The 27,033-nt window shown below is 37.3% G+C and overlaps 1 protein-coding gene across 1 annotated transcript in view; it reads right to left on the bottom strand.

Annotated features, from left to right (window-relative positions):
* THSD7B (thrombospondin type 1 domain containing 7B) overlaps positions 1-27,033 on the bottom strand; it is a 1,185,627-nt gene that overhangs the window by 224,170 nt on the left and 934,424 nt on the right. Inside the window, exon 18 of the mRNA XM_079925246.1 lies at positions 26,093-26,356. Coding sequence (XP_079781372.1) covers positions 26,093-26,356 — 264 coding nt within the window. The remainder of the gene's footprint in view (positions 1-26,092; positions 26,357-27,033) is intronic.

The following is a 27,033-nucleotide window of genomic DNA, read 5'->3' as shown; positions in this document are numbered from 1 at the left end:
AAGAATGAGAGAGTCATACCGTGGGGAGTAGAAGCAAAGAGCAGAACCAGGAAGCACCGTGTTCCCTCCCGAGATGGAGAAGGTTCTTTTTGCTCCCTTAGCTCCCCATGTACCCAGCAACGGGCCCTAATACATGAGATTACTTCAGTCTGTCCTCATACTTTGAAATTAAAAATAGCCTAATACTACGTCTGTTTGATGGGGCACTCCACAGAGAAAATTTCCCTAGGACATACATGATAAAGTGCTTTAGTTCAACTTCAGACATAAAATACAAGGACGTAGAAAACTATTACAATGACCTTCAAGATAACTGTTGTTATTTTTGTCCTGCTCAAACCCCAGCAGGGGACATGCTGTGGGACAGCAATGGGAAAAAACAGTGTACTTAAGATCCCTGTGCACGGTGACCCATTGTCCCACTCCTTTGTATCATGTCAAGAGCTTGAAAAGATGTTAAATATTTTAGTTTCTTCCAATGAGATACCATATTGAGAGGGAGCTGTGTGGGCCTTGAGATTTTATTGCTGTTAAACAGATGTTATAAAAAAAAATAAAAGAAAAGCCCCTGGCAGAGTGCCTGACACACAGCATACATTCAAAAAGCTAAGATTTTAACCCTAACCTTCCCCAACTATGGCTCCAATCTCCAAGAAAAACCTGTCAAGCTTGTAAAATTAATTGATTGCAACTTACATAGATGATATAAGTGGAAAGGAATATGACTACTGATGAGAAATCTGGAATGAAGTTCCTGGGACTTAATAGTCTTAGATATGAGGATAAGGAACTTTGTGGGGAGAGGTAGATACAGCTGGTATTAATAGTTTTTTCCCCTAGAAGAAGCCTTTGAGAAAGAAGAGGAAGAAGGACATAGAAAGTAAAGTGCTTGTAGTATAGATAATACTGAAGATCATAATTAAGTATTTTAGGCTAAGAAATAAAATGGACCTCTTGGCAAACAAGTACCAAGAGGGGAATCAAAAAATGTTTTGCCACTGACATGAACCATAGGGATTTAAGCCAAATGTGAAGGAGAGGAAAAACAAATGGACAGGAGAAATTATAAAACTGAGAACAAGACTACAGTCAAGAGTAGGGGAGGTCCAAGTTCCTGTAAAGAAAATAACAGGGTAGGAACTGAAGAATAATAGTTGTAGCCACTGCTATCTTTAGACCAACACACAGAATATGGAAAATAAATACAGGAAAACCAAGACTGGGGTTAAATCAAGGTAAGAAATATATTCTGCAGTTATATCCCCACATTTCTTGCCTGCCTACTGAATAGCATCACTACCTGAAAGGAACTATGAACTGTTAAGAGACCCATACTCAGTGGATGCAGCAGCTTGGCCTGGGCTTCAAGCCACTAAGACATTACCTTGGCCCAGTGGGGCTAGGCCTAGCCCAAGGGGATAGAACTATAGGTGGTTACCATAAAGCTACGGCAGCGCCCAAATCTGACAAAAGTCCATAAATCTACTATTACAGAGCTTTTCAATACTTCAATATAGAAGTAGTGGGCGTTGGACATCAAAATGAGCTCACTGAGGTCAATTCAGAGAAAGGGATCTAATTTTTGATTATTATTTTTTGATCTAATTTATTTTTGATAGATTTAGAGTTCTCTAGACAAGTAAAGAAGAAAGAAGAAGATGCTATAGGTAGAAAGTAACATACGAAAAAAAATCTCTCCTGACACCCTCATAAACAATTTTAAGGAGCTGGATGAATTTCTGTAGTTACCCAATGCTGATTAGCAGATCAGGGCCATCAGGAGGGCTGGCTCCCTGTAGCTGGATGCTGAGAGGGAAATGCTTTGTTCTTTTTTGGTTAATATTTTGATTTACAACTTAAAGACACAGATGGCATGCTTATCAAATTTGGGGATGATATAAAGCTGAGAGTTATAGCTAATACGTTGGATGTCAGAATCAAGATTTAGAGAGCTTAACAAGCGGGGATAATGAACCACAACTACGACTATGAATGGCAACACAGGGAAAAGCACGGTTTTGCATTATGGTATCCAACAGACAACTGAACACATATACTCAGAATGGGGGTTCAAAACTTTATAGTTGTTCCTGAAAAACAGACTTCAGGATTTTTTTTTTAAATGCAAACTGAAAATACATCAATAGTCAATAAATTAAAAATTTAATTAGATTTTAATGTAAAATTTCATCTACCAAGAAGTATTTGAGATGGTTTACAAAACAAAACCTGACAAAAGTACTATGAAAATGGTCCAAAGAATGTATAAAAATACAATACAATGTTGGGAAAATTGTACTTCTATTTATTCAAAAGACATTATTTGAGCATGTACTCTGGCTGAAAGAGTATTCTTTGCCTATTATACACTCATTCTTCACATTTTAGATCCTATTTTCTTCCCTAGAGTGGCCTTCTCTGATTCCCCAATTTAGATAATGCTCCCTTATACTATTCTATCACAGTACCCCCATCAAGTTTGTCATAGCACTTAGGACAAATTGAACTTACATATTCTGTGTCTATATTTTCTTAATCTCTCTCAAACACTAGACCGCAAGCTCATTGAAGGCAATGGCCACGTATTTTGTCTAACACTATGTAACCAAGATGCAGCACAGTACTTGTTTGGAAGGTAAGACGTGTAAAGACATGCAAAGAGGTAAAGTCTAATATAAATCATGTCCTACATGAAAGTATGGCTATATTTCTGTGAAAATACAGAATTGGTCTAGCAAAGTTAGGGAAGAGGCTCTTTGAAGAAATCAACGTGATTTCTGGCTCAAAAGATGAGCAGGAGTTCACTTTGAAAAGAAAAAGACACCTGACAAAGGAAGGAACATGGGCAAAGGAATGAAGTGACACAAGGACAGAAGGTGTGTGGGGAACAATGGGAGGAAGTCCAGTATGGATGCAGCATATGGTACATGAAACATGGGGTTGAAAGTGACACTGGGACACCTTGTTCCCTTAACTATCACTTAAGGTTTTATTGCCAAATGGAAACATACTGGAGAAAAATAAGCACAATAATGAAGGAACTAGAAATTGTACACGAGTCAGAGTACAAAGCACCCTGGATATTTAATCTGGAAAATAATTTATATATTTATTAATATGTCATTACATATATTTTCAGATTTTGGGAATGTTCTTAGGTAGATAATATTTTAGATTTTTAATTGAATAAAGTTAATTTGGAACCAACGAGTGGAGGAAGTTGCATTTCGATTTAAAAAATAAAGATCTTTCACATTTTAGAGCTGTTCAGTTGACTGTGATAGTAATAAACTTCTAGTCGGCGAGAAGGTTTAAGTCGAAGGAAGATGACTCTTCTATTATCATCTCAAAGAAAAATATTTCTTAGAGTTCTGTCTGGGGTCATCTCTTCCAACTGTCAACATCATTTGTATCATCTACCTTGCCACCTATAAGCTATTCTAAAATCTCTATTCCAAAATCTGTAATTACAGAAGTTTCTCTCTTGACTTCAAATATTCTCAGTTGTGTGGGGTTTTGTTTTTACATCTCTAATAATTGTTCTGCTCAGTCCTCAAACTGTCCAAAACTGAGTTTTCTATTTTCTACTCTTTTGAGTTTGTACCTTACCCTTGTTAATGTCACCATCCATCACTGACCCAGTTTTCAAAAGTCTTCCCAATTCTGCCCTGTTTCTCTACTTTTAATAAGTGTTACCCCTCCTGACTTTCAAATACTTTCTTCTCTCCCCATCCCCATGGACTCTGCCTTGTTTCATTCTCACAGGTGTCACTGCAACCCTCTTCTGAGGATTTCTCTACCTTTCTCTTTTATCTAATCCAACTTCAACCCTGAAGCCAGAAATACCTTGCTAAAATAAACACAGAATCCTATCACAGCCCTGTTTAACAGCCTTACTTTCTAAAGCAGCAATGTCTTGACAGTTTGGGATTTGAAGAATCAGTGGGAGAGAGAAAGGTAGTTAGGACAAGGACTTCTGGGTTTCTCATACCCTCAGGCAGTCTTATCTATGAGGCAGCCTGTAGGAACTATCCACTTCCAATGAGTATCTCCTAGGTATCGATACTTCATTCTTCTAATTGTCAAGATAATTTGCATTATATATGCTACATTTTATTTATCCACTTATCAGTAGATGAAAATATGGGATGTTTCCGCACTTCGGCTTTCATGAGTAATGCTGTGACATATTTGTGGGTTTTATGTGAATACATGCTTTCACTTTTCTTGGGTGTATATTTCATTACTGTTGGGTCATATGGCAACTCTGTGTTTATCTTTTTAAGGAACTGCCAAACGTTTTCAAAGCAGTCCCATCATTTTACATTCCAACCAGCATGTATGAGGATTCCAATTTTTTCACATCTTCACCAACACACTGTCGTTTTGACTGTAGCCATCCTAGTGTATATGAAGTGATATATCATTATAGTTTTGATTTCCATTTCCCTAATGACTAATGATATTGAGCATCTTGTCAGGTGCTTATAAGTCATTTGTATCTCTTCTCTGGAGAAATGTCTATTTAAATCCTTTGATCATTTTTCAACTGGGTTGTCTTTCTTTTTGTTGACTTTTAAAAGACTTTATTCTGGATACAAGTCTCTTCTTATCAGATATATCATTTGCAAATATTTTCTTCCATCCTGTGAGTCTTTATACATTCTTGATGGTGTCTTTTGCAGTATATACATTTTTAATTTGGATGAAGTCCAACTTATCTCTTCTTTTGTCACTGGTGCTTTTGGTGTTGTATCTAAGACAACTTTGCCTAGCCGAAATCACAAAGATTTACTGCTGTTTTTCTTCTAAGAGTTTTATACTTTTAGTTACCACGCTTAGGTCTATCAACCACTTTGTGTCCATTTTTTGTGCATGGTATAAGGGAGTGGCCAAACTCTGTTCATTTACGTGTGGATATTTAGTTGTTCAGATATCATCTGTTGAAGAGAATATTCTTTCTCCATTGAATAGTCTTGGCAGACTTCTTAAAAATCAGTTGAGCATAAATGTAAGGGGTTTATTCATGGACTTTCAATTCTGTTCCAAGGATCTATATGTCTATCCTTATGTCACTGTCTTGATATCCACAGCTTTGTAGTAAGTTTTGAAATTGGAAAGTGAGTCCTCCAACTTTGTTTTTTTTCTTTCAAGATGTTTAATTATTCTTGGTCTCTTGAATTTTAATATCAGTTTGCCAATTTCTATAAAAAAGCCAGCTGGGTGCTTCCCACTAGCAATCTACCTTACGTTTGGTAGTGTATATATGTCCATGCCTCTCTCTCGCCCTGTCACAGCTCACCCTTCCCCCTCCCCATATCCTCAAGTCCGTTCTCCAGTAGGTCTGTGTCTTTATTCCTGTCTTACCCCTAGGTTCTTCATGACATTTTTTTTTCTTAAATTCCATATATATGTGTTAGCATATGGTATTTGTCTTTCTCTTTCTGACTTACTTCACTCTGTATGACAGACTCTAGGTGGGAGGGAGGGAGACGCAAGAGGGAAGAGATATGGGAACATATGTATAACTGATTCACTTTGTTATAAAGCAGAAGCTAACACACTATTGTAAAGCAATTATACCCCAATAAAGATGTTAAAAAAAAAAAAAGCCAGCTGGGATTTTGATAGGGATTGTGTTGAATCTGTAGTTGAATATGAGAAGTAGTGGCATTTCAACAATATTAAGTCTTCTGGCCCATGAAGATGGTATATCTTGCCATTTATTTCTTCAATTTCTTTTAACAGTGTTTTATAGTTTTTAGAGTACATACTTTTTACTTATCTTGTTGAAATTATTCTTAATTATTTTTCTCCTTTTGTGCTATTATAAATGAAATTGTTTTACTTTCATTTTCTTATTATTTATTGCTAGTGTATAGAACTGCAACTGGTTTGATATATTGATCTTTTACTTTTTCCAGCTTTGAGATATAAGTGATGGTATATTGATTTTGTACCCTGAAGATCTGATGAATATCTTTATAAGCTCTAATAGCTTTATAGGAAAATTCTTCAGGATTTTCTATTTACAAGGTCATGTTGTCTGTCAGTAGATACAGTTTTACTTCTCTCTTTTTAATCTCGATGCTTTTTAATTTGTTTTTCTTGCTTAATTGCCCTCACTAGAACCTCCATTAGAGTGCTTTAGAAGTTAAAAGTGGACATCCTTGTTTTATTCCTGATTTTAGGGAGGTTTTTTCTTTTTTTTTTAAGGCAATGTAGGCAGAGAATCACTTTGCACTTCATAAGATATCTAGTTGTTTGCCTCAAAGGAAAAAAGAATAATAGATATTGATTTCTTGGAGAAAAACAGTTTAGACGTCCTGGTTATTTCTGATTTAGAATAAGCTATGCTGCTTTTTATCTCAATTAGGTTAAAAGAACGTTGTACAAGGATTTCATCATGGGCCCACAGTTTCTCCAGAGGAAGATTACAACACACACTACATTTTCTAGAAAGGTAGTCCAATCAAATCCACAGATACTAGGCTATAAGGCCCTAGTCAAATCTTCTCTCATTGTCTACCTCTAGTCACCCAGAGAGAAACCTTTATTCCATATCTGGACATAATTCTGGATAAGAAATATAAGGTACATGAAACTGTTTGACTGGTTGATGTAGTGAAATTTTTGTTTCATTTTAATTCCAAAAACTAAAGTATGCTCTGACTCAGAGACGGAAAACAATCTCAAATTTGGAAATCCCTAAAACAGTCCTGCATTAGACTATAGATATCTCCAATGAGCATTACTTACTTATCTTTATACACTGTTATGTTGAAAAGAACATGATGAAAACCAGATGTTCCTTTGATGTTAAAAAGAATAAATGAATATATAAACAAATGAACCACTGTTTCCAATGTATCCTTTCATTAGGTGAGTTCTTGAAACATTTTCAGTAACAGAACCAATCCTCTCTTCAAATGAGATCTTATCAGTAAATCGTTATCTCTAGTAATTATTAAATAGGTCAAAATTAAAACACAAAATGTAAGAAACAAATAAGGTAAAGCTAATATATGACCTGGAGACAAGGGTGTAGCCCATACCCTATTAAAAAAAAAGTGAAAAGAAATACTGATTCCATATATTGTTCAAGGAAATAACCAAAAGCTGCATTTGCTTTCTTCACATTTTAGCCATTATATTTTGCCTAATAATTTTCCAGATGATGGTATCAACTGTTCACATAAATCCCCTTGTGTAGACACTACACACATGAAGAAATAAAGAAGATAACACTACATGAGTGTTTCCAACACTTGAGAGAAGTTTCCAATTCTTTTTCATTTGCACATCTTTAAAAGGTTTAGCTTCAAAAATACAATAGCCTTAACATATTGTGGTATGCTAAATAATGGCTCCCCAAAATATCCGGGTTCTAATCTCTGGAACCTCTGAATGTTACCTTATATGTAAAAAGAGACTTTGCAATTGTGATTAAGTTAAGGATATTGAGATAGGAAGATTATCCTGGAATATCAGTGCAGGACAGGCAATCCTAAGTGTCCTTATAAGAGGGGGGGAGATTTGGCACAGAACTGACACCAAAGAAAGTGATAAGACACTGAAGCAAGATGTTATGCCACTGGCTCATGGAAGAGGCCATGAGCCAAGGAATGCAGCTCTAGAATCTGGACAAAGGCCAGGAAACAGATTACCCTCTAGAGCTTCTGAAGGGAGTGAGACTGACTACATCTTGATTTTGACCCAATGAAACTGATTTTGGACTTCTGACCTTTAGAAGTGTGAAAGAGTAAACAAGTTATTTTAAGCCACCAAGTTTGTGGTTTTGTTATAGTAGTCATAAAAAAAAAAAAGAAAAAACGAATACCTATATATATGTACATGAAAATTCTTTACACAGAGCACAGATTTATATTGTTTTGTTAACAATTATTGAGTATGTATGATGTGCTGACACTTTGCCAGATGTTTGTGATGACACAGTGATGAAGTAGACACAGTCCTTCCCTCAAGAACCCCACACCCATCTGTGGCAGGACAGACTAGCTGTATAGTAGGTAAAATATGAGAAGCACTAGGATTGGGGACCTGCATCTAGGGGTTGGGGAAGAGCAGACTGGCAAGATTGCCTGGTGTTTCCCAGAAAAGGTGAAACCTAAGTTTGTAACCTAAGTCCTGAAAGGTTATTAGGAGTCTACTAGAGAATTAGGCTGTAAGGAGGAAAAATTAAAGTCATAGCAGAATTGATGTGTGTAAGTAGAGAAAGCAAAAGTCCCATGAGAGAGAATGGTATGGATTGAGATATGCGAGATTCCAAGATGGCTGAGGTTCAGCATGGGAAAGAAGAAGGATGAGGTTTCAGGGGTTAACAAAGGGTAAAATCATGAAGAGACTTGTACGCCATACTAAGGGGCCTGGGCAGTTGGTTGACAGTGAGAGTGATCATCATATTGGCCTGGGGGAAAGATTCTTCTCATTGAAATGGGACAAAAGGGCGGTGGAAGGAAGGACTGAGTCCCCACTGCAGTGGATCTAATGGAAAGGTGAGAGAAGTCTAAGCAAGTAAGGGAGAGCCACTTAGATGGAGAAACATGGATAGAGGAGAAAAGCATCTCTAAAGTAGTGATTTCATATGAATTTTTATAGCAACATTCACATGAAAAAAGAAAAAGGAAGCAAAAATCTCAACATGAAAAACATAGAAACATATTCATCTTCTCAAACCTAAATTTCTTTGCCCCAGAGTAGGCACTATTATTCCTCCTTGAGTGGTGATTTGAAGAGCTTTTCAACATCTCAAAAAACATACAGGTGTAGAAGATTTAGGAAACAGGTCACTTGGCAAAAATTGCGGATGACTAAAGAGTTTCTATTTCTTTCTGCAAGAAACATAATTATTCAGTCCCTCTGCCTGGTAGATTCATAAAGGAGAGCTCACAATAGTTTTAAAAGTTTGTCCCATCTTTGACACAAACAAGTCTTTGCCAGGACGCTTTATAAAATGCTCTCTTAGCCAACTCAGTTAATAAAGATGTAAATTTCAGTCTCCTATCTTGGCCGAAATAAACTTGTCCATGTGTAGTTGTGATAAATCTTTCAATAATACAAATTCAATACATACACAGAAACTAAACTTTCTAAAGATATTAAGATTACATTCACATTTTTGCCAGTAACTTCGAATACATGAAATATTATTCTTTAAATCACAAAGATTTTATAGATTATTTTGCTTTGTCTGCTATCCATACCTCCTTATATATGACAGCAAATTACTGAAATTGCTGTACTAGAGTTAACCTGCAAATGCCAAGTTATTTCTGGATGAAATATTAATGATAATTAATTGCCTATCAAAATCAATCATAATTTACCTAGAATCAGATATGAAATAGTTTACATTTTCACTTTATAATCGGATGAGTTAAAGTTTTTTTTGTGTTGTGGTACACGGGCCTCTCACTGTTGTGGCCTCTCCCGTTGCGGAGCACAGGCTCTGGACATGCAGGCTCAGCGGCCATGGCTCATGGGCCCAGCCACTCCGTGGCATGTGGGATCTTCCCAGACCGGGGCACAAACCCGTGTCCCCTGCATCGGCAGGTGGACTCTCAACCACTGCGCCACCAGGGAAGCCCAAGTTAGTTTTATTCACATAGTTATCACTGGATCCCTAGGAAAATTGTTTTTCTGCAGTTTTTCATTCTTTCAAAAACATTCCTTGTCCACTGGTTGCAGAGCAATTTCATTTCTTCTAACCCCAAACTGTATATAAAGGGCAAAATAGAACCAAATATTCTAGTGTTTGTCTGACAACTTCTCTATGGCTCTGTGTTTATTATACATAGCTATTCTACCCAAACATCTCTTCACACACACACACACACACACACACACACACACACACAATGCAGAACTTTTATCTGGGCATGCGTGTCTGAGGCAAGAGGCAGATGGGCTCCAGGTTAGAATTTACAGCCAGCATCTTGTTTACACTTCCAGACAGAAATAACAACAGGAGAAGATTGGTTCAAGATGGCAGAGTAGAAGAACATGCTCTCACTCCCTCTTTCGAGAACACAAGAATCACAACTAACTGCTGAACAATCATCGACAGGAAGATAGTGGAACTCACCAAAAAAGATACCCCACATCCAAAGACAAAGGAGAAGTCACAATGAGATGGTAGGAGGGGTGCTATCACAATAAAATCAAATCCCATAACTGCTGGGTGGGTGACTCACAAACTGTAGAACACTTATACCACAGAAGTCCACCCACTGGAGTGAACGTTCGGAGCCACATGTCAGGCTTCCCAACGTGGGGGGCTGGGCAACGGGAGGAGAAATTCCTAGAGAATGAGACTTCAAAGGCTAACGGGATATGACTGCAGGACTTCGGCAGGACTGGGGGAAACAGAGACTCCATTCTTGGAGGGAACACACAAAATAGTGTGTGCATCGGGACCCAGGGGAAGGAGCAGTGACCCATAGAAGACTGAACCAGACCTACCTGCTAGTGTTGGAGGGTCTCCTGCAGAGGCGGGGGTGGGGGGGCTGTGGCTCACCAAGGGACAAGGACACTGGCAGCAGAAGTTCTCGGAAGTACTCCTTGGCGTGAGCCTTCCCAGGGTCTGCCATTACCCCATGAAAAAGCCCTGGTAGTCTCCAGTGTTGGGTCGCCTCAGGCCAAACAACCAACAGGGAGGAAACCCCGCCCCGCCCATCACCAGACAAGCGGGTTTAAGTTTTACTGAGCTCTGCCCACCAGAGCAACAGCCAGCTCTACCCACCACCAGTCCCTCCCATCAGGAAACTTCCACAAGCCTCTTAGATAGCCTCATCCACCAGAGGGTAGACAGCTGAAGCAAGAAGAAATACAATCCAGCAGCCTGTGGAACAAAAACTACATTCACAGATAGTCAAGATGAAAAGGCAGAGGGCTATGTACCAGATGAAGGAACAAGATAAAACCTCAGAAAAACAACTAAATGAAGGGGAGATAGGCAACCTTCCAGAAAAAGAATTCAGAATAATGATAGTGAAGATGATGCAGGACCTCAGAAAAAGAATGGAGGGAAAGATCGAGAAGCTGCAAGAAATGCTTAACAAAGACCTAGAAGAATTAAAGAACAAACAATCAGAGATGAACAATAAGAAAACTGAAATAAAAAATACACTAGAAGGAATCAATAGCAGAATAACTGAGGCAGAAGAACGGATAAGTGACCCAGAAGACAGAACAGTGGAATTCACTACCGTCAAACAGAATAAAGAAAAAAGAATGAAAAGAAATGAAGAGAGCCTAAGAGACCTCTGGGACAACATTAAATGCAACAACATTCGCATTACAGGTGTCCCAGAAAGAGGAGAGAGAGAGAAAGGACCCAAGAAAATATCTGAAGACATTATAGTCAAAAACTTCCCTACCATGAGAAAGGAAATAGCCACCCAAGTCCAGGAAGCACAGCAAGTCCCATACAGGACAAAAAGAAAGAGAAACACGCCGAGGCAACTGTAATCAAATTGGCAAAAATTAAAGACAAAGAAAAATTATTGAAAGCAACAAGAGAAAAATGACAAATAACATACAAGGGAACTCCCATAAGGTTAACAGCTGATTTCTCAGCAGAAACTCTACAGGACAGAAGGGAGTGGCATGATATACTTAACGTGATGAAAGGGAAGAACCTACAACCAAGATTACTCTACCCAGCAAGGATATCATTCAAATTTGATGGAGAAACCAAAAGCTTTACAGACAAGCAAAAGCTAAGAGAATTCAGCATCACCAAACTAGCTCTACAACAAATACAAAGGAACTTCTCTAAGTGGGAAACACAAGAGAAGAAAAGGAGCTACAAAAACAACCCAAAACAATTAAGAAAATGGTAACAGGAACATACATATCAATAATTACCTTAAACCTGAATGGATTAAATGCTCCAACCAAAAGACACAGGCTCACTGAATGGATACAAAAACAAGAGCCATATATATGCTGTCCACAAGAGACCCACTTCAGACCTAGGGACACATACAGACTGAAAGTGAGGGGATAGAAAAAGATATTCCATGCAAAAGGAAATCAAAAGAAAGCTGCAGTAGCAATACTCATATCAGATAAAATAGACTTTAAAATAAAGAATATTACAAGAGACAAGGAAGGATACTACATAATGACCAAGGGATCAATCCAAGAAGAAGATATAACAAATATAAATATATATGCACTCAACATAGGAGCACCTCAATACATAAGGCAACTGCTAACAGCTGTAAAAGAGGAAATCGACAGTAACACAATAATAGTGGGGGACTTTAACACCTCATTTACTCCAATGGACAGATCATCCAAACAGAAAATTAATACAGAAACACAAGCTTTAAATGACACAATAGCCCAGATAGACTTAATTGATATTTATAGGACATTCCATCCAGAAACAGCAGATTACACTTTCTTCTCAAGTGCACACAGAACATTCTCCAGGAGAGATCACATCTTGGGTCACAAATCAAGCCTCAGTAAATTTAAGAAAATTGAAATCATATCAAGCATCTTTTCTGACCACAACGCTATGAGATTAGCAATGAATTACAGGGAAAAAAATGTAAAAAGTACAAACACATGGAGGCTAAACAATATGTTACTAAATAACCAAGAGATCACTGAAGAAATCAAAGAGAAAGTCAAAAAATACCTAGAGACAAATGACAATGAAAACATGATGATCTGAAACCTATGGGATGCAGCAAAAGCAGTTCTAAGAGGGAATTTTATAGCTATACAAGCCTACCTCAAGAAACAAGAAAAATTTCCAACAATCTAAGGTTACACCTAAAGGAACTAGAGAAAGAAGACCAAACCAAACCCAATGTTAGCAGAAGGAAAGAAATCATAAAGATCAGAGCAGAAATAAATGAAATAGAAACAAAGAAAACAATAGCAAAGATCAATAAAACTAAAAGCTGGTTCTTTGAGAAGATAAACAAAATTGATAAACCATTAGCCAGACTCATCAACAAAAACAGGGACAGGACTCAAATCAGTAATATTAGAAATGAAAAAGGAGAAGTTACAGCAGACACTGCAGAAATACAAAGCATACTAAGAGACTACTACAAGCAACTCCATGCCAATAAAATGCACAACCTGGAAGAAATGGACAAATTCTTAGAAAGGTATAACCTTCCAAGACTGACCCAGGAAGAAATAGAAAATATGAACAGACCAATCACACATAATGAAATTGAAACTGTGATTAAAAATGTTCCAACAAACAAAAGTCCAGGACCAGAGACATCACAGGTGAATTCTATCAAACATTTAGAGAAGAGCTAAAACCCATCCTTCTCAAACTCTTCCAAAAATTGCAGAGGAAGGAACACTCCCAAACTCATTCTATGAGGCCACCATCAGCCTGATACCAAAACCAGACAAAGATACTACAAAAAAGGAAAATTACAGACCAATATCACTGATGAATATAGATGCAAAAATCCTCAACATAATACTAGCAAACAGAATCCAACAATACATTATAAGTATCAGATACCATGATCAACTGGGATTTATCCCAGCGATGCAAGGATTCTTCAATATATGCAAATCAATCAATGTGATACACCATATTAACAAACTGAAGAATAAAAACCATATGATCATCTCAATAGATGCAGAACAAGCTTTTGACAAAATTCAACACCCTTTTATGATAAAAACTCTCCAGAAAGTGGACATAGACGGAACCTACCTCAACATAATAAAGGCCATATATGACAAACCCACAGCAAACATCATTCTCAATGGTGAAAAACTGAAAGCATTTCCTCTAAGATCAGGAACAAGACCAGGATGTCCACTCTCACCACGATTATTCAACATATTTTTGGAAGTCTTAGACACAGCAATCAGAGAAGAAAAATAAAAGGAATACAAATTGGAAAAGAAGAAGTAAAACTGTCACTGTTTGCAGATGACATGATACTATACATAGAGAATCCTAAAGATGCCACCACAAAACTACTACAGCTAATCAATGAATTTGGTGAAGTTGCAGGATACAAAATTAATGCACAGAAATCTCTTGCATTCCTATACACTAATGATGAAAAATCTGAAAGAGAAATTAAGGAAACACTCCCATTTACCACTGCAACAAAAAGAATAAAATACCTAGGAATAAACCTACCTAGGGAGACAAAAGACTGGTATGCAGAAAACTATAAGACACTGATGAAAGAAATTAAAGACGATACCAACAGATGGAGAGATATACCATGTTCTTGGATTGGGAGAATCAATATTGTGAAAATGACTACACTACCCAAAGCAATCTACAGATTGAATGCAATGCCTATCAAATTACCAATGGCATTTTTTACAGAACTAGAACAAAAAATCTTAAAATTTGTATGGAGACACAAAAGACCCACATTAGCCAAAGCAGTCTTGAGGGAAAAAAGCGGAGCTGGAGGAATCAGACTCCCTGACTTCAGACTATACTACAAAGCTACAGTAATCAAGACAATATGGTACTGGCACAAAAACAGAAATATAGATCAATGAAACAGGATAGAAAGCCCAGAGATAAATACACGTACCTATGGTCAACTAATCTATGACAAAGGAGGCAAGTATATACAATGGAGAAAAGACAGTCTCTTCAATAAGTGGTGCCGGGAAAACTGGAGAGCTACATGTAAAAGAATGAAATTAGAACACTCCCTAACAGCATACACAAAAATAAACTCAAAATGGATTAAAGACCTAAATCTAAGACTGGACACTATAAAACTCTTATAGGGAAACATAGGAAGAACACTCTTTGACATAAATTACAGCAAGATCTTTTTTGAGCCACCTCCTAGAGTAATGGAAATAAAAACAAAAATAAACAACTGGGATCTAATGAAACTTAAAAGCTTTTGCACAGCAATTAAACCATAAACAACACAAAAAGACAACCCTCAGAATGGGAGAAAATATTTGCAAATGAATCATCAGACAAAGGATTAATCTCCAAAATATATAAATAGCTCATGTAGCTCAATATTAAAAAAACAAACAACCCAAACCAAAAATGGGCAGAAGACCTAAATAGACATTTATCCAAAGAAGACATACAGATGGCCAAGAAGCACATGAAAAGCTGCTTAATATCACTAATTATTAGAGAAATTCAAATCAAAACTACAATGAGGTATCACCTCACACCGTTAGAATGGGCATATCAGAAAATCTAGCACCAACAAATGCTGGAGAGGGTGTGGAGAAAAGGGAACCCTCTTGCACTGTTGGTGGGGATGTAAAGTGATACAGCCACTATGGAGAACAATATGGAGGTTCCTTAAAGAACTAAAAATAGAATTAGCAGATGACCCAGCAATCCCACTACTGGGCATATGCCCAGAGAAAACCATAATTCAAAAAGACACATGCACCCCAATGTTCATTGCAGCACTATTTACAATAGCCAGGTCATGGAAGCAATCTAAATGCCCACTGACAGACGAATTGATAAAGAAGATGTGGTACATATATACAATGGAATACTACTCAGCCATAAAAAGGAACAAAATTGGGTCATTTGTAGAGACGTGGATGCATCTAGAGACTGTCATACAGAGTGAAGTAAGTCAGAAAGATCAAAACAAGTATCGTATATTAACGCATATATGTGGAACCTGGAAAATGGTACAGATGAACCAGTTTGCAGGGCAGAAACTGAGATACAGACGTAGAGAACAAACGTATGGACACCAAGGGTGGAAAGCCATGGGGGGTGGGGGGTGATGAATTGGGAGATTTGGATTGACATGTATACACTGATGTGTATAAAATGGATGACTAATAAGAAAAAAATTAATTAAAAAAAAAAGAAACAAGAACAGAAACATGGTATATAGCTGGACTTTGCCTCCGGTGAACACTTCAAGATAATAGTAATGGCAAAGGCAGAGAGGAGCTGAGTCTTGCCCAGACAAAAGATAAAGAGACCACATATTTCTCATTCTTAAGGTCAAGGAGACCTCCCCAACTACACATGTGCAGAAAGGCTCTTGGGGGTCAAAAAGGAGAGGGCACCACCCTATAATAGGTAATGCCAGCCCTCCCATAGGCCTGTGGGCTAGACTCTATCTTTGAAAAAAGTTGTGCACACATGTTGGGGCGGATCTTAGGGCGGGTCAGGTGTGGAAAAAGAAACAAGATAATTGGCCAAAGGTAAACAGAGAGGTGGAAGAAAAACCCTATATAAATGACTTAACTGCCTCTTTACTGCACTCCTTCTCATTAGGGGGGATGCCCACACCCTTTTCTCTCCAGATGTGTATCTCTGCCTTGCTTCTCTCTTAAATAAACTGTATCTCTGCGTGCTCTCCCACTTCTTGTTCTGTGTTTCTAATAATAAACTTTGTTCCAGTTTTTTACAGTTTTTGCCTCCTTGAGAAATGCATTTTTCAGTGGGGGCAAAAGCCAGGGGAACTTTGCTTCTATCCTCTAGCCTCTGGTGGTCTAGTGACTAGGATTCCTGGTTTTCATCCAGACTACCCAGGTCCAATTCCTGGGCAGAGAACTAAGGTCTCGATTCAAGCCACCACTTGAATCTGAGATCATATTGACTCTTGTCATATCTAAACTCATCTTTTCATTCATTCAGCCAACATACACTCAGAGCCTGTGATGAGCCAGACCCCGTGTTAGGCACTGGGCATGGAGAAATGAACCCGCTTCAGTACACCTGAAAGGAGCCTGATTCAATAAACAATCAGGTTAGTAACAGAAATAGAAATATACATGGGGATTTAAAAAAATAAAACTAAATATATTGATAAAGAAAAGCATAGGACTCATTGGAATCCTCAAGGATGATCCCCTCACACACCCTGGTATAGGAAGTAGGAAAAATGCTTCCTGGACTAGGCATCACTTGGTCTTATCCCAAAGAAGGAGGAATCTCACGAAAGGAGGATAAAGAGCATGCCAGGCAGACTACATAGTCATGGAATTCCTTTGATGTCCTGTCAAGGGGCTGGTATGTGAAGAAGAGACGGGGAGAAACTGACAGCAGAGCACGGGCATGGCAACATTTGCCTTTTCCTGTGATGGCTGATGGCTCTTGGCATAATAAATATCAGGTGTGAAAACAAGATTGTAACATCTGTCACTGGGTGTAGTAGATCGCAAGAGAAAAGGAAAAGTTTGAGAAATGCTTACGAGGTACAATTATTAAGACCTGATGGTACAGTCATGTACTCAAAAATACATTTTAAATACCTACTAACTTTCAGGTACCATTCTAGGTGCCATGGATACAGTTGGAAAAAAAAAAAAACCTAAAAAGCAGTTCGTTCTTTCTTGGAATTTTACCACCCAATCATAGGAGACAGTGTTTTGTTTTTTTGTTGTTGTTGTTTTTTTTCCAGTACGCGGGCCTCTCACTGTTGTGGCCTCTCCCGCTGCGGAGCACAGGCTCCGGACATGCAGGCTCAGCGGCCATGGCTCACGGGCCCAGCCGCTCTGCGGCATGTGGGATCTTCCTGGACCGGGGCACGAACCTGTGTCCCCTGCATCGGCAGGTGGACTCTCAACCACTGTGCCACCAGGGAAGCCCAAGAGACAGTATTTTTAAAATGTAAATGAATAATATTTTAGTTGGTGATTAAGTACTATGAAGAAAGATGAAAACTGGTAAGGGGACTAGGAAGTGATAAGGTAGATTGATTTATTAGAGGAGTTAGGCAAAGACTTGCTATGAACAGAGACTGCAGTGAAGGGAGGGCTGAAGGCAGGGAAAGGGAGAGAGAAGAATGAAGTGTGTTGAGGTGTGGGGTGCTTTTATGTCCTATTCTTTGTCCAAAAAAATCACTGGGATAAGAGACATAGTTGGAAGTAATTCACCTCAAGTATCTTTATTTTGGCACACGCTATTCTGTTGACTGAATTAGGTAATCAGAGTCAACATCTGCCCTGTTGTCACACACAGTTGGGAACTACATGCAACACTTTAACATTAGGCAGTGATGGAACGCAGTAGGAGCAAACAATTGCTGACAGGATATAGATACAAATTCTACTCTGAAGTTTTTTTGTTTGTTTGTTTGTTTGTTTTAATGAAGTATAATTTTACTACTGGTCTCCTCAGTGATATTCCTCAAGACAAAGAGACCTGGCTAGTATTATCTGTGGTTTGAATCTTCCATGAAATCCATCAGCATAGATAATTCGGAATTTAGTGAACTGTGTTGCCCACAGCTATATGTACCAGCAGGGGCCACCTAGGGCACCTCAGCATGAGGAATAATTATCCTCATGAGGAAATTTCTCTGATATTATCTTGGGGAATCCCATTTGTGTCTTCCAGAGGCAGATGGAAGACAAACCTATGTTGAAGCTTAAAAGGGCAAAGCATTTACTGTTCTTATTAGGAAAGCCAGATTGAGGTCACTGCTCTCTGCTTCAGTTTGTCTGGGATGAAAATAGAATTCTTAATAGTGAGTTAGTACTCAAGGATATTAAAAAAAAACGTCTATTAGTGACCATTAAACGTTTTCTTTTCCCTTGATAGATGGATATGTCTCTTACCCTTAGAAGTGACCCATTGGGAGTATTTTCATTTACTATTCTTAAAAATCTTTTTTTTGAAAAATGTAATGTAAAAATATCAACACAAATATCATAAAAGTTACAAGTCTCTGGTAAATCCTGATCAACGCACTGTTTTCATTCAGTGAAAATCTTTTAGATCCTCTAACAGCTTTTGCTATTGCTCTGTAAATTGGTTCCATTTTCAATGCCTCCTCTTCCTTGAGGACATGTTCTTTTCTAATATGAAATGATTATTTCTAAATTAAACACCACATACACACATATAAACCCTTGAAAAATTAGAGATGAATGATAGATAATATATTTTTAAAAAGATGACTGGCATTTGGAATAATCTTAATTCTATCTTTGAATTTTATCTTAACACTATATTTGCTCTATTACTGTCATCTTAAGTCTTACCTAAAATCATGTATTACATTGACTATTGCAATAGTCTCCTAATGGCATCCTTGCTTCATTGAAGCCAATCTATACACACTAGTCAAAAGTAATTTTTTTAAACACCTAACTTGCATCACATCATCTACCACTCTTCCCACCGAATGACTTCACTTGAATTATATCCAGACTCCTTGCTTTATCCCACAAGATTCTGCCTACTTCTTCCACAGCATTTCAAAACAACTCTCCTCATTCCTGAGGGCTTCCTTTGTGTTTTTTTGCTGGTACTTCATTTCTGCCTTATATGCTCTGGACATGCTTACCCCACTAACTGAAATTAACTTGTATGTATTTTTCACATGGTTGTCATCTCACTCTTCACATCTCAAGTGTATGTCACTTCAGTGAGGACTTCCCTAAAGTCTCAAGATTTTCTGTTCGGCATCATAAGGGCTAATCAAGACTTGAAATTCCTTTATTAATTTGTTTTTTCTCTATCCTCCACTAGACAATAAGCTGCACAAGTCCTTGATTTCCCCATAATTGTATACCCAAATCATACAAGAAGACTAGGTACATAGCAGGTGATCAGTATACAGGTTTTGATCAAACGACTAATAAACCAATATGTAGGTGACATCAGCATCATGGTGGTGTCTCTCTTCTCTCCTCTTTCCTCTTCGTAACAACTAATTAGACATTTATTACCAAACAAAAGTGCTTCTGCATATTTCACAAAGGGATGTGGAGGTTTCTAGTCCACCTGTGCATCCAAAAATAAACAAGGGGGATCTCAGTGAGGGTTGCTGATACAAGGGAATTGGCAAACTGGCCCCAGTCCCACTCACTGAGATTAGAAAAGAAAGAACCTGGAGAGTGCAAAACTGGGCAGATAACCATGGAGAAGAGAATGATTGGAAGTCCAGCCTGCCTAAAGGGAGATTCCAGAATGCCACTGGAGTGAGAAAGAGAAGAGTTTGGAAGCAGAGAAGAGGTAGAAAATTTCCAAGGTGGCCTCCCCTCCCCACAGATGAACAACAAGGGGCTGGGCTTTTGGAAGCAGCACTGGCTACCCCTCTGGCAGAAGAGGTAGACAGTGGTGACCTCTTTCATAGAAGAGGTGATAACCACAAAGCAAAAATCTAGGGTAGATTCACAAAACGTAAAAAGGGGGAGACAGAGCATACCACTATAGAACACCACTGCTTTGCAAAGGCAGGGAGAAACAGGGGGAAGAAATAATGAACATACAAAACAACCAGAAAGCAGACAATAAGATGGCAGCAGTAAGCCCTTACATATCAATAATCACTCGAAACATAAATGGACTGAAGTCACCAATCAAAAGGCAAAGGGTGGCTGGGCGGATAAAAAACAACAGCCATGAAAACATACAGAGAACAAACACACAAACAAAAAACAACCAAAACAGAAAAACAAGATCCAACTATATGCTGCCTACAAGAAACTTCTTTCAGTTCTAAAAACACACAGAGGCTCAAAGTGAAGAGACAGCACATATTCCATGCAAGTGGAAACCAAAAGTACGTGGGCATAGCCATACTTATCAAACAAAATAGACTTCAAGCCAAAAACTGTAACAAGACACAAAGAAGGTCATTTTATAATGATAAAGGGGTCAATATACATAGAAGATAGAACAATCATGAATATATATACACACCCAACATTGAAGCACCTAAATATATTAAGCAAATACTAACAGATATGAAGGGAGAAATATACAACAATACAGTAATAGTAGGAGACTTCAATACCTCAGTGTCAGCAGTGGATAGATCATCCAGACAGAAAATCAACACGGAAATGTGGGAATTGAACCATACTTTAGACCAAATGGACTTAACAGACATATATAGAACATTCCAACCAACAGCAGCAGAATATACATTCTTCTCACGTGCATACAGGATATTAGATCATGAGAGGACCAAGATAAATCTTAGCTAATTTGAGGAGACTGAAATACTATCTTTTCTGACCACAATGGTATAAAACTAGAAATCAACAAGAAGAAAGCTGGAAAATCTACAAATATGTGGAAACCAAACAATACACTTCTGAAAACCAATGGATCAAAGAATCAAAAAGGAAAAAAAAATCTTGAAGCAAATGAAAATGGAGAGAAAACATATCAAATCCTAGGGGATGCTGCAAAAAGCAGTTCTGAGAGGAAAGTTTATAGTGATAAATGGATGTATTAAGAAATTAGAAAGATCTCAAGTAAATAACTTTACATCTCCAGTACCCAGAAGGAAAAATTAAGCCCAAAGTTAGCAGAAGAAAGGAAATACAGATTGGAGAGAAAACAAATGAAATAGAGACCAGAAAAACAATAGAAAGAATCAATGAAAGAGCTGGATTTTCCAAAAGATAAAGTTGACAAACCTTTAGCTAGACTAAGAAAACAACAGAAGACTCAAAATTAGAAATAAAAGAGAAGACACTACAACTGATACTACAGAAATAAGAGAGTACTATGACCTGCTATATGCAACAAATTAGACAACCTAGAAGAAATAGATAAATTTCTAGAAACTTATAACCTACCAAGACTGAATCTGGAAGAACAGAAAATCTGAACAGACCAATAATGAGGAAGGAGACTGAAACAGTAACCAAAAATCTCCCAATACAGAAAACCACAGGACTAGACGGTTTCACATGTGAATTCTACCAAACATTTAAAGAATAATTAATGCCAATCCTTCCCAAACTCTTCTAAAAAATTGAAGAGGAGGGAACACTTCCTAACTCATTCTACAAGGCCAGTATTACCCTAATACCAAAGCCAGATATAGCCACTATAAGAAAACTATAGACCAATATTATTAATGAATACAGATACAAAATTTTTCAACAAAATATTAGCAAACTGAATTGAGCACACTAAAAGGATTATATACCATGAGCCTGGGATGCAAAGATGGTTCAAACTGATAAACGTATTACATCACATTAACAGAATGAAAGAAAATAATCACATGATCATCACAATAGATACAGAAAAGGATTTGACAAAATACGACATCCTTCCATGATAAAAACCTCAAAAGAGGTACTTCCCTGGTGATGCAGTGGTTAAGAATCCACCTGCCAGTGCAGGGGACACGGGTTCGAGCCCTGGTCTGGGAAGATCCCTCCCACATGCCGCAGAGCAGCTAAGCCCGTGCGCCACAACTACTGAGTCTGCACTCTAGAGCCGGCGAGCCACAACTACTGAGCCTGTGTGCCACAACTACTGAAGCCCATGTGCCTAGAGCCCATGCTCCACAAGAGAAGCCACTGCAGTGAGAAGCCTGTGCACCACAACAAGAGTAGCCCCCACTTGCCACAACCAGAGAAAGCCCGCGAGCAGCAGTGAAGACCCAACACAGCCAAAAATAAACAAATAAATAAATTTATTTAAAAAATAAACTCAAAAGATTGTGTATAGAAGGAACATACCTCAACATAACAAAAGCCATCTATGACAAACCCAGAGCTAACGTTATACTCAGTAAAAAAAAAAAAAAAATTGAAAGCTTTTCCTCTAAGATTAGAAACAAGACATGGTTGCCTACTCTTACCATTCTTATTCAGTATAGTATCAGAAGTCTAGCCAGAGCAATTAGGCAAAACAAAAAAAAATAAAAGATACCCAAATCAGAATGGAAAAAGTACAGCTGTCACTATTTACAGATGATATTATTTTGTATATAGATAATTGCAAGATTCAACTAAAAACTGTTGGAACTAATCAATGACTTCAGTAAAGTTGGAGGATATAAAAATCAAAATAAAGAAATCAGTGTTGTTTCCATTTGCTAATAATGAAACATCTGAAAAATAAATAATCCCATTCACAATAGCATCAAAAATAAAAAAATACCTAGGAATAAATGTAACTGAGGAAGTGACAGATCTGTACAATGAAAATTATGACTTCATTGAAAGAAACTGAAGAAGGCATAAGAAATGGAAAGACATCCTTTACTCATGGATAAGAATATTGTTAAAATGTCCATACTACCCCAAATCATATATAGATTCAACACAATCTCTATCAAAATTCCAGTGGCATTCTTCACAGAAATAGAAAAAGAAAACTCCTAAAATTTTTAAGGAACCACAAATAACCCAAAGGAGCCAAATAAATCCTGAGAAAGAACAAAACTGGAGGTATCACACTTCCTGATTTTAAACTATACTACAAAGCTACAGTAATTAAAACAATGTGATACAAGCATAAAAATAGACACAGACAAATGGAATAGATTAGAGAGCCCAGAAGTAAACCCCCACATATTCAGTTAACTAATATTTGGTAAGGGAGTTAACTAATATTTGGTAAGGGAGCCAGGACCACCTGATGGAGAAGTGATCGTCTCTTCAAAAAAATGGTGCTGGGCGCATAGCACAGGGAGATCAGCTTGGTGCTTTGTGATCACCTAGGAGGGTGGGATAGGGAGGGTGGTAGGGAGGGAGATGCAAGAGGGAAGAGATATGGGGACATATGTATATGTATAACTGATTCAGTTTGTTATAAAGCAGAAACTGACATACCATTGTAAAGTAATTATACTCTAATAAAGATGTTAAAAAATAAAATGGTGTTGGGAAATCTGGATAAACACATGTAGAACAATGAAATTGGACCCTTATCTTACACAACTCACAAATATTAACTTGAAATGGATAAAAGACTTAAACATAAGACCTGATACCATAAAACTCCTAGAAGAAAATGTAGAAAAGAAGCTCCTCAATAGCGGTCCTGGCAATGATTTTCTGGATATGACACCAAAAGCATAAACAATAAAAGTAAAAGTGAACAAATAGAATCACAACAAACTTAAAAGATTTTGCACAGAAACAGAAACAACTAACATAATGAAAAGACAACCTACAGAATGGGAGGAAATTTTCAAACCATATATTGGATAAGGGGTTAATATCCAAAAATATATAAAGTATCTTACAAAACTTAATAGCAAAAAACAAACAACCCAGTTAAACACTAGGCAGAGAACCTAAATAGACTTTTTCCAAAGAAAACAACCAAATGGCCAAGAGGTACATGAAAAGATGCTCAACATCACTAATCATCAGGGAAATGCAAATCAAAACCATATGTGCTATCTCTTGACACCTTTTAGAATAGCAACAAGACAAGAGATAATAAGTGTTAATGAGGATGTAAAGAAAGGGATACTTGCACACTGTTGGTGAAAATGTAAATTGGTGCAGCTACTATGTAAAACAATATAGAGGTTCCTTAAAAAATTAATAGAACTACCATATGATCCAACAATTTCACTTCTGGGTATATACCCACAGGAAATAAAAACAGGATATCAAAGAGATGTATGCACGCCCACGTATATTACAGCACTATTTACAATAGCCGAGATTTAGAAATAATCTATGCACCCATAAGCAGATGAATGGATTAAGAATTTGTAGTGTATACACATAATGGACTATTATTCAGCCATGAGAAAAACATCTTCCATTTGTAACAATCTGAATGGACCTTGAGGATATTATACTAAGTGAGATGAGTCAGACAGAGAAAGAAAAATACCGTGTTATATCACTTATACGTGGAATCTAAAACAGCCAAACTCACAAAAGCAGAGTAAAATGGTGATTCCCAGGGCATGGGAACAGAGGGATAGACAGGGATAGAATAGTTTGTTTAGTGGTACAAACTTGGAATGAGTAGTAGATAAGTCCTAGAGATCTAATGCACAATACAGTGAATATGGACAACAATATTGTGTTATAATCAAACTTGCTGAGACTAGATTATTCCAACCACTAAAAAGAAATGATAATTATATAATGTTATAGGTATTAATTATCACTATAATTACAATCATACTACAACCTATAAATGTCTTGAATTAATATGTTATAGCATTGCATAAATTCAAGGTATATATGTCAAATATATTTCAAGAAAAAAATTTAAAAATAAACCATTATGTATATTAAAGGTGAAAAACAAAGACCAGAGCAAACCAACTTTGGCCTCTGTAAAATGGGTCCATTACTTGCTTGTGATGTGTTTAATGTTTCTGAAAGTAAAATCACTGAATGCAATTCTGTAGACTAACCTAGGAAGTAGAGCAATGATGACACTAATTAAAAATCGTTAAACCTTAAACTGCATTCCTATAATGATCCAGGTATATCCTAACTAAAATGAACTGATACATCGGAAATAAAGAATAAGGATGAACTATGATTTACTTGTGTGTTAAAAGTGAATTCAATTTGCCATTTCTGGTATTATTAGGAAGCTTATTAGGATATAAGACCTCGATGACAGAGACAAAAATCTTTCATCTTTTTTCAGAGTCTGCCATTCCAGCATAAATTCTCTCTATCCATACCTTCTGTAAAATCCCTAACTTCAGTTTCTTAAGGTAAATTAAAAACCGAAAAATAGAGCAGGAAATTCATAAGTTCCATTGTAATCATTAGTCTCAGCCTCTTCCATCAATGTGTACCCCAGCTGTATTTAATCATCATTCCTTTCTCTGTTCCCCATATCTTTTAAATTATCCCAATGTTCAAAGATAAATAAAAATACAGTCTTCTCCTTGATTAACAACTCAAAAATTCTGCCAGATTGCCTCATTCCTTTTCTACAGTTTTCGTCTATAAATTTGGATATACTTACACATTGTACCATAAAACATTTAAAATTAACTTTTTCATTGGTATTTTGTCAACATCCTTATAAGAAATTCAAGGACTGATGCCTTCTATATATATATGATCAGAGTACCAATAAACACTGTAAAATATATTCATTTGCATTGGGCTTTGGCTTTCTTAGAGGAAGAGCAACTGAGCTCACCGCCAGGAAACAATGGCCAGAGGTGAAGTATAGAGTGAGGTGAGTCAAAGATCCCAAACGATCACGTTCCAGATAATCAGTGTGATATGGATATGTGCATTTCATATGTCCATATTTTACGAGAGGTGGTGTGTTTTTGACAAAGAAGAACTGAAGTAATTACTAAGGAACGAGGCTACCAATTCTAGACCTGGGATGGCCCTCCCAGGCTGTATGTCAATGTCCTCATCTGTTACTCCTCACCCATCTCCTTACCAGAGCTGTTGCAGTGGGTGGGGTCAACAGGTCTTCCGTTTTTATCAGAGCAGGCTATTGCTCGAAAACGCATGCCTTCTCCACATTCTTTGCTGTCTTCTTGTCCCCGCAATCCTCTCTGAGGCTCCCTTCTGCCTTCAGGAAGAATGCAGTCTGACCAATTTCCGTAAGGATGAGATGTAAACACATCACAAGGACATGGTTCTGTTTCCACTAGAGGGTACAGGTCAGCATCCTGGCATTTCTCCTTCTTCCTGCTTTTCCCTGTTCCAATGAGAGACATTGATGTATTAATTTCACATCTGCTATTGTGTTAAAAGTCGCTCACATTTTATGTAAAAGCTCTTAGACTATTAAGTCTTAAATAAAATAAAGCCTTTCTTTTTTACACTCTTTTTTTTAAACACAGAAGGAAATCCTAGGACAATGAAAGCAATTCCCACAGCAACTGTGAAATTTAAGTTAATTTGAAAAAAAGAGGTCTCATATTAGAGAGAGGCAAAAAATACTTAGAAGATGTTTGCTACAGTGGCTCAACAGATAGAAAAGTCCTTGATGTATTTAATATTGGTTTCCCTATAATTTGTTGATAAAAAACAGATAGATTACCTTGTCTCCATTTTCCGTGAAATTATGGTTACCAGGGAAATGAACAAAACGGTGTAAGTATTAAGTCCTTCCTTTTTTTTCAAGTAACTTTTTAAAAGCAGTTTATTTATTCAAGGAACAAAATGATATCCTCCCAGACAATGGCCCTGGCGTGAGCCTGGGTGTCACTTGGTGTGTGGTGGACAAACTGGAACTTATTTTGGTTCCTCTCATCAGGCAGCTCACAAATGCTGACAGAAACAATAGATTGAAACAAATGCTCAATTCATTTTGGATAATTTAATCTGAGAAAAAGGTATGACTTGCACTTTGAGAGACCTTTTTAGGTTATG

The sequence above is a fragment of the Stenella coeruleoalba genome (assembly GCF_951394435.1).
Source record: "Stenella coeruleoalba genome assembly, chromosome: 6".
Classification (NCBI taxonomy): Eukaryota; Metazoa; Chordata; class Mammalia; order Artiodactyla; family Delphinidae; genus Stenella; species Stenella coeruleoalba.
The sequence above is the reverse complement of the archived record's forward strand: the minus strand, read 5'-3'. Positions and strand labels throughout refer to the sequence as shown.